Consider the following 8,976-nt stretch of genomic DNA (forward strand, 5'->3'; position numbering starts at 1 on the left):
TTCCGGAGATCGCCGCCTGATTTGTGGATTCTTATCCCGCATTTTCACGTTCTGGAGGCGGAGAAACGGCGGATGGGGAAAAATACGGACCAGTGTTGTGAGGTGGTGGGGGCAGATACATTCGGGACATTTAGGAGACTTTTAGATAGAAGCATGAAAGACAGAAATCCCGGCGGATTTACTCCGGGTGCTCCGGTTGCCTCCCACATTCCAAACACGTACGGGTGAGGAGGTTGTGGGCATGCTATGTCGGCGCCGGAAGCGTGGCGACGCTTGCGGGCTGCCCCCAGAACACGACGCAAAAGGTTGCATTTCACAGTGTGTTTCGATGTACATGTGACTAATAAAGATCTTATCTCTTTTTTCCACGGCCCACTGTCCTATCAAGTTCCAACTTCTTCAGCCCTTTGTCAGTTCCACCGAACACCTGCCAGCTCCTGACATAGTTCCCCCTCTCCTCACTCCCTCACCTGCCCATCACTCCCCTCACCTGGATCCTCCTGCCGCACGTCCTTGTATCCCCACCTTCTTATGCTGACTATCTCCCCTCTTCCTTTCCACTCTAGTTTCAGGGTCCCGGGCCGAACCGCCGACTGTCCGTTTCCCTGTACTGATGCTGCCAGAGGCAGCGGTGCAGGTAGGTGCATTTAACAAGTATGCGGACAGGCGTGTCAAGCACAGGCGTTTAGAGGGATATCGGCCAAGCGCTATGGAGGATTGTAAGTTACGAGAGCCACAGATAGAGCAGACAGCCAGTAGCTTTATCCCTCACGGTCGGAACATTTAACACTGGAGGACATGCATTTGTGAGAGGGGGGTAAGTTCAAAGGAGGTATGTGGGGCAAGTATTTTTACCCAGAGACCGGTGGGTGCCTGGAATGTGCTGCCAGGGGTGGTAGTGGAGGCAGATACGATACAGAGGGATTTAAACGTTCAGGGTGCGGCGCCAAGAACCACGTCGATTACCACGTCGATTCGGATTGGTTAACTCCTGAGAAGGGGCGTGGCTGATCTCCGATATATCTCCCCACCATCGGCGAGGAGATAACCTGTCCGCTGATCCCTCCGCCACTCGACCTCGTATCAAGTGAGAATGATTCAAAGGAAGGTATTTCTCTTACTGGGGATCACGCTCTGGTTCAGTTGTGAGTTGGGTTTATTAAAGATCTTACTTTCCACTATCGTTCTGTCTGTCTCTATCTTTCTCTGTCTCTGTCTCTCTCTCTCTCCCTCTCTCTCCCGCTCTCTCTTCCCTCTCCTTCCGGTCGATTGGTCGGGACAATTTTCCTTCCCGTGTTCCCCCACCCAAGTTAATCCGACAGACACTGTACCATTTCACCTCCGTCCCTTTGCCTCGGTGGATGTCTCCCCCTCTATCTCTGCCTTTTCTCTCTCCTCCTCCACTCCTTCAACTCTCTGCCTCCCTCTCCCGGAGGCCAGTTGCCGACCCCCGATTGCATCCCGTTTTATTTCCACACTCCCCTCCCTCTTCCCACAGGTGCGGGTTCGGTGACCGTCCTCCAGAATCCGCCAGCATTTTCCGCAGTGCCCGGCGACGGGATGGAGCTGCAGTGTACCGCCGAAGGAGGGGGTAGCAGCCACTACATGTACTGGTACAGACAATATCCGGGGAAGGAACCTCAGTTCCTCATTTACTCTATGAACAACAATCACCTGGATCCGGAGGAAACGCCGGACGGGTTAACTGGCAAGAGACTGGACAACCAGTTCAAGCTGACCGCTAGCCATCTGACTGCAACTCACTCAGCTCGCTATTTCTGCGCCTGGAGTCTACACAGCCACGCGAACAGATGGGGGAGCTCAACAAAAACCCACAACACTGAGGAAAGGCTTGACAGTCAAGAGGAGGACAGGTGCCCTGCGCTCTGAGACGCGTGGGGAAAGTAGGGGCGCACCTGTCACTCAAAAGGAAAGGGCGGGGCTTTCGGTAAGAGCGAAGACCGAGACTGTGAAACCAAAGAGGCGGCGGGGAAGAGAATTCTCCCCATCCTTCTCCCTGTGCGTGAGGTCGCTGACCCTGAAAACGATGGCTGCTTCTCTTTCCGGAGACAGCCGCCTGATTTGTGGAATTTTTCCCGCATTTTCACGTTCTACAGGCGGGGAGACGGCAGGTGGGGAATAATCCGGATAAGTGTTCATTTCTGGTCGCCTCGTTATAGGAAGAATGAGGAAGCTTTAGAGAAGGTGCAGAGGAGATTTACCAGGATGCTGCCTGGATTGGAGAGCATTTCTTATGAGGATAGGTAGAGCGAGCTGGGGCTTTTCTCTTTGGAGAAAAGGAGGACGAGAGGTGACTTGATAGGGGTGTAAAAGAGGATTAGATCGAGTGGAGAGTCAGAGACTTTTTCCAGGGTGTCATCGGCTAACACGAGGGTACATAATTTTTAGGTGACTGCAGGACGGTACAAGGGGAATGTCAGGGGTAAGTTTTTACACAGAGAGTGGTGGGTGCGTGGAACGCACTGCCGGCCGAGGTGGTGGGAGCAGATACATTAGGGACATTTAAGGGACTCTTAGATGGACACATCAATGATATAGAACTGCAGGGCTATGTGGGAGGGAAGGGTTAGATAGATCGTAGAGCACTATAAAATGTCGGCACAACATGGTGGGCCGAAGGGCCTGTACAGTGCTGTAATGTTCTATGTTTTCAGTGTGAGGTGTCGCAATTCTGGAGCTCCAAATCCGCAATTTATAGGCAAGCAAGCAGAAACCTCGTCTGTATTGTATTTGACTAACAGTAAGGGCGCTGGTGTTTCCGCTGTCAAGCGGAAGAAATATTTCTCTTGGAAGAAACAAAGAGGCGGCGGGGAAGAGAATTATCTCCCTCCTTCTCCCTGTGCGTCAAGTCCCTGGCGTTTTCTCTGTTTTCCGCAGATCGCCGGCTGACTCGCTGATACTTCTCCAACATTTTCAGGTTTTTGGATGTCAGCGAAATAGCAGATGCAGTTTAATCCGCACAAGTGGGTAGTCAGAGGCTTGTCCCAGGGCTGAATTGGTGTCCACAAGATGTCACAGGTTTATGGTGCTGGGGGGTAGTTACAAAGGAGATGTCAGGGGTAAGTTTTTCACTCAGAGACTGGTGAGTGCGTGGAATAGGCTGCCGGCAACGGTGGTGGAGGCGGATCCGATAGGTTCTTTTTAGAGACTTTTGGATAGGTCCATGCAGCTTATAGAAGGAAGAGTACTGTGGATAAGTCCATTTATTTCTCAAGTAGGGACATGTTCGGCTCGACTTTGCGTGCCGACGGCCCTGAGTTGTGCTTTAGGTTTTCTATGTTTCTAAGTATTAGGTGCTCTGATTTTGGGACGTTCAATGCAAGGGGGAAAAAAGCAGTAAATTCCTGGAACGTTGCAATACGTAGAAATCTTGCGGTGAAAGTCCACACTATCAGGCACGGAAGTGTAGCGGTTAGCGTAACGCTAGTCCAGACCCAGCCACCCGGGTCCAATTGTGGCACCCGCCTGCAAGGAGCTTGTACGCTTTCCCCGTGGATTTCCTCCGGGTGCTCCGGTTTCCTGCCACATTCCGAAGACTTACGGTTTCGGAAGCTGTGGGCCATTTTATGTTGGCGCCGGAGGCGTGGCGACACTTGCGGGCCGCCCCCAGAACACGACGCAAAAAGTTGCATTCCACTGTGTGTTTCGATGTACTTGTGGCAAATAAAGATCTTATCTCTTTATCCACGGCCCGCTGTCCTATCAAGTTCCATCTTCTTCAACCCATTTTCAGTTCCACCGCTCACCTGCCAGCTTCTGGAATCGTTCCCTGTTTCATCCCTCCTTCACCTGCCCATCACTCCCCTCACCTGGATCCACCTGACGCACGTCCTTGCATCCCCACCTTCTTATGCTGAATATCTCCCCTCTTCTTTTCCAGTGACGTGCAGGGTCCCGAACGAACCGCCGACTGTCCGTTTCCCTGTACTGATGCTGCCAGAGGCAGCAGTGCAGGCGGGTGTATTTAACAAGTATATGGACAGGCGTGTGAAGCACAGAAGTTTAGAGAGATATCGACCAAGCGCTATGAAGTTTTTCAAGATTACGAGAGGCAGAGATAGAGTAGACAGGCGGTAGCTTTCTCGCCCACGGTCGAAACATATGACACTAGAGGACATGCATTTAAGCTGAGAGTGGGGTAAGTTCAAAGGAGATGTGTGGGGCAGATATTTTCACACAGCGGGCGGTGGGTGCCTGCAATGTGCTGCCAGGGCTGGAGGTGGAGGCAGATCCGATACAGAGGGATTTAAAAGTTCAGGGTGCGTCGGAACAAACCACGCAGATTACGACGTCGATTCGTATTGGTTAACTCCAGAGAAGGGGCGTGGCTGATCTCCGATATATCTCCCAACCATCGGCGAGGAGCGAACCTGTCTGCTGATCCCTCCGCCACTCGACCTCCTATCAACAGAGGATGGTTCAAAGGAAGATATTTCTCTTACTGGGGATCTCGCTCTGGTTCAGTTGTGAGTGGATTATATTAAAGATCTTCCTTTCCACTATTCATTCTCTCTCTCTCTCTCTCTCTCTCTCTCTCTCTCTCTCTCTCTCTCTCTCTCTCTCTCTCTCTCTCTCACTCTCTCTCTCTCTCTCTCTCTCTCTCTCTCTCTCTCTCTCTCCTCTCTCTCTCTCTCTCTCTCTCTCTCTCTCTCTCTCTCTCTCTCTCTCTCTCTCTCTCTCTCTCTCTCTCTCTCTCTCACTTTCGTCTCCTTCCGGTCGTTTGTTCGGGACTATTTTCCTTCCCGTGTTCCGCCACCCAAGGCAATTCCGGCAGACACTGTCCCAATTCACCTCCGTGCCTCTCCCTCGGTGGATGTCTCCCACTCTGTCCCCACCTCTCTCCCCCTCCCCTCCTTCAGAGCTCTGCCTCCCTCTCCCGGAGACCAGTCGACGACCACCGATTCCATCCCGTTTTATTTCCACCCCCCTCCCTCTTCCCACAGGTGCGGGCTCGGTGACCGTCCTCCAGACTCCGCTCGCATTTTCCGCAGAGCCCGGCGACGGGATGGAGCTGCAGTGTACCGCCGATGGAGGGGGTAGCAGCCACCGCATGTACTGGTACAGACAATACCCGGGGAAGGAACCTCAGATCCTCACTTACTCGATGGGCAACAATCTCGTGGATCCGAAGGAAACGCCGGACGGGTTAACTGGAAAGAGAAAGGACAACCAGTTCAAGCTGACCGCCAGCCACCTGACTGCAACTCACTCAGCTCGCTATTTCTGCGCCTGGAGTCTACACAGCCACGCGAACAGATGGGGGAGCTCAACAAAAACCCACAACACTGAGGAAGGGCTTGACTGTCAAGAGCAGGACAGGTGCCCTGCGCTCTGAGACGCGTGGGGAACGTAGGGGCGCACTTGTCACTCAAAAGGAAGGGGCGAGGCTTTCGGTCAGACCGAGCTCCGAGGCTGTGAAACAAAAGAGGCGGCGGGGGAGAGAATTCTCCCCATCCTTCTCCCTGTGCGTGAGGTCGCTGAAGCCGGACACTGTGGCTGATTCCCTTTCAGGAGATCGCCGGCTGATATGTGGATTTTGTCCCGCATTTTCACGTTCTTGATTCGGAGAAAAGGCAGGTGGGGAATAATACGGACAAGTATTCAGTTCTGGTCTCCTCATTATAGGAAGGATGTGCAAGGTTTAGAAAGGGTGCAGAGGAGATTTACCAGGTTGTTGCCTGGATTGAAGAGCATGTCTTATGAGGATAGTTTGAGCGAGCTGGGGCTTTTCTCTTTGCAGAGTAGGATGAGAGCTGACTTGATAGAGGAGTACAAGAGGAAAAGATCGAGTGGACAGTCAGAGACTTTCCCCAGGGCGACAATGGCTAACACGAGGGGACGTAATTTTAAGGTGATTGGAGGAAAGTATAAAGGGGATGTCAGGTGTAGGTTTTTTACACAGAGTGGTGGGTGTTGAAACGCATTGCCGGCAGAGGTTGTGGGGGCAGATACCTTCGGGACATTTAAGACACTTTTAGATAGACGCATGAAAGGTACAGAAATGGAGGGCGTTGTGGGAGGGAAGGGTAAGATAGATTTGAGAGGAGGATAACACTTCGGCACAACATTGGTAAGTTTTTTACAGAGAGCGGTGGGTGCGTGGAACGCACTGACTGCAGAGGTGGTGGGAGCAGATACATTAGAGTAAGGTAAGAGACTCTTAGACACATCAATGATGGTGTACTGTAGGGCAATGTGGGAGTGAAGGGTTTGATAGATCTTAGAGCAGATAACATGTCGGCACAACATTGAGGGCCGAAGGTCTGTGCAGTTCTGTACTGTTCTTTGTTCTTAGTGTGAGGTGTCGCAATTCGGGAGATCCAAATCCTCAATTTATGTTCAATGAATCTGGAACATCGCTGCTGGTTATTGCTTGCAGAACCTCGATGGTATATTTGCGTCAGTGTTATATTTCACTAACAATAATGGAGCAGGTGTTTCCGCTGTTAAGCTTCAGAAACATTTCCCTTGGAAGAAATAAGGAGGCGGCGGGGAAAAGAATTATCTTCATCCTTCTCCCTGTGCGTCAAGTGCCTGACTTATTCTCCTTTTGCCGCAGATCGCCGGCTGGCCTGCTCAAAATTTTCCAGCATTTTCAGGTTTTTGCATGTCAGAGAAATGGCAGATGGAGTTTAATCGGCACCAGTGGATCGTGAGTGGCTTTTTCCCAGGGCTGAATTCGTGGCCACAATGGGACACAGGTTTAAGGTGCTGGGGAATAGGTGCAGAGGAAGTGTGAGGGGTAACTTTTTACTCGGAGAGTGCTGAATGCGTGGAATGGGCTGCCGACAACGGTGGTGGAGGAGGATACGATAGGGTATTTTAAGAGACTTTTGAATAGGTACACGGGGCTTATGAAGTTTTGTGGCTAGGCCTACTTATTTCTCAGATAGGGACGTGTTCGGCACGACTTTGCGGGCTGAAATCCGGAATTGTGCTCCAGGTTTTCTATGTTTCTATATCTATAAGAGTGACGTGCTGTGTTTTTGGGACTTCAATGCAAGGGGAAGGCAGGAGAGCAAATAACTGGAGCGTCGTCATACAGAGGGATCTCGCGGTGAAATTTCACATTATCAGGCCACGGTAGAGCGACTGTCATCGGAATGCTATTGCAGCGCCAGAGTCCCGGGTACGATTACCGCCACTGTCTGTAAGGAATTTTTACGTTTTGCCCGTGGGTTTCCTCCGGGTGCTCCGGTTTCCTGCCACATTCCAAAGATGTACGGGTTGGGAAGTTGAAGGCATGCTATGTTGGCGCCGGAAGCGTGGCGAGACCAACCCGCAGCCCGTCAGACCACTTTACGTAGAAAGATGCACTTCACTGTGCCTTTCGATCAACATGTGACTAATAAAGATCCCACGGCCCACTGTCCTATCAAGTTCCATCCTACTCAACCCTTTGTCAGTTCCACAGATCACCTGCCGGTTTCTGACATCGTTCCGGCTCTCCTCACTCCCTCACCTGCCTATCGCTCCCCTCACCTGGATCCACCTGCCGCACATCTTTGTATCCCCACCTTCTTATGTTGACTATCTCTCCTCTTCCTGTCCAGTCCAGGTGCAGGGTCCCGAGCCGAGTCGCCGACTGTCCATTTCCCTGTACTGATGCTGCCAGAGGCAGAGGTGCAGACAGGTGCACTCAACAAGTATGTGGGCAGGCTTGTGAAGCACAGGAGTTTAGAGGGATATCGGCCAAGAGCGTTGAAGGTTCTGAAGACTACTAGAGGCATCGATAAAGGAGACAGCTTGTAGCTTTGTCCCCCACGGTCGAAACATTTAACACTAGAGGGCATGAATTTAAGGCAGGAGGGGGCAAAGTTCAGAGGAGATGTGCGGGGCAAGTATTTTGACACAGAGGGCGGTGGGTGCCTGCAATGTGCTAACAGGGCTGGGGGTGGAGGCAGATCCGATACAGAGAGATTTAAACGTTCAGGATGAGGCGGAAGGAACCACGTAGATTACGACGTCGATTCGGAGTGGTTAACTCAGGAGGAGGAGCGTGGCTGATCTCCGATATATCTCCCAACCATCGGTGAGGAGCGAACCTGTCTGCTGCTCCCTCCGCCACTCGACCTCCTATCAAATGAGGATGGTTCAAAGGAAGATGTTTCTCTTACTGGGGATCACGCTCTGGTTCAGTTGTGAGTGGGTTTTATTCAAGATCTTACTTTCCACTGTCCTTCTCTGTCTGTATCTCTCTGCCTCCCTCTCTCTCTCTCCCTCTGTCTCCCTCTCTCTTGCTCTCTCTCTCCCTCTCACCCTCTCTCTCCCATTTCCTTCCGGTCGTTTGCTCGGGACTATTTTCCTTCCAATGTCCGCCCCCCCCCCCAAATTATTTCCGACAGACACTGACCCAATTCAACTCCGTCCCTCTCCCTGGGAGGATGTCTCCCCCTCTATCCCCACCTTCCCTTCTCACTCCCCCTCCCCTACTTCAACTCTCTGCCTCGCTCAACTGGAGGCCGGTCGCCCACCACCCATATCGTACTTGCCCTTCTCTCTCTCACTATCTCTCTCTCTCTCTCTCTCCTCCATCCCCTTCTGGTCGTTTGCTGGGGTCTATTTTCCTTACAAAAGCTTGTCATTCACAGTGTGTTTCGATGTACATGTGACTAATAAAGATCTTATCTCTTTTTTCCACGGCCCACTGTTGTATCAAGTTCCATTTTCTTCGCCCATCTTCTTCGGCAGGTTTGTAAATTCAATAATGCACCCACCACTCTCTGTGTAAACAACTTACCACTGACATCCCCTTATATTTCCTCCAATCACCTTAAAATTATGTCGCCTCGTGTTACCCATTGTCGACCTTGGAATAAGTCTCTGACTGTCCACTCGATCTGTGCCTCTTGTACGCCTCTATCAAGTCACCTCTCATCCTCCTCTCCAAAGAGAAAAGCACTACCACGCTCAACCTATCCTCATAAGGCATGCTCTCCAATCCAGGCAACAACC

At 51.6% G+C, this 8,976-nt stretch overlaps 2 gene segments (V, D, J or C); both read left to right on the forward strand.

The window, feature by feature from the left end:
* The first annotated feature begins 709 nt into the window (after nucleotides 1-709).
* Nucleotides 710-1,890, forward strand: LOC127566844 (immunoglobulin lambda variable 1-47-like). The segment is given in 2 exon segments: nucleotides 710-719; nucleotides 1,499-1,890. Coding segments are annotated over 2 exon segments (402 nt in total).
* Nucleotides 1,891-4,414: 2,524 nt separating this feature from the next.
* LOC127566845 (Ig kappa chain V-VI region NQ2-6.1-like) lies at nucleotides 4,415-5,356 on the forward strand. The segment is given in 2 exon segments: nucleotides 4,415-4,487; nucleotides 4,965-5,356. Coding segments are annotated over 2 exon segments (444 nt in total).
* The last annotated feature ends 3,620 nt before the right edge of the window (nucleotides 5,357-8,976 follow it).

This window comes from Pristis pectinata, chromosome 46 (assembly GCF_009764475.1).
Source record: "Pristis pectinata isolate sPriPec2 chromosome 46, sPriPec2.1.pri, whole genome shotgun sequence".
Lineage (NCBI taxonomy): Eukaryota > Metazoa > Chordata > Chondrichthyes > Rhinopristiformes > Pristidae > Pristis > Pristis pectinata.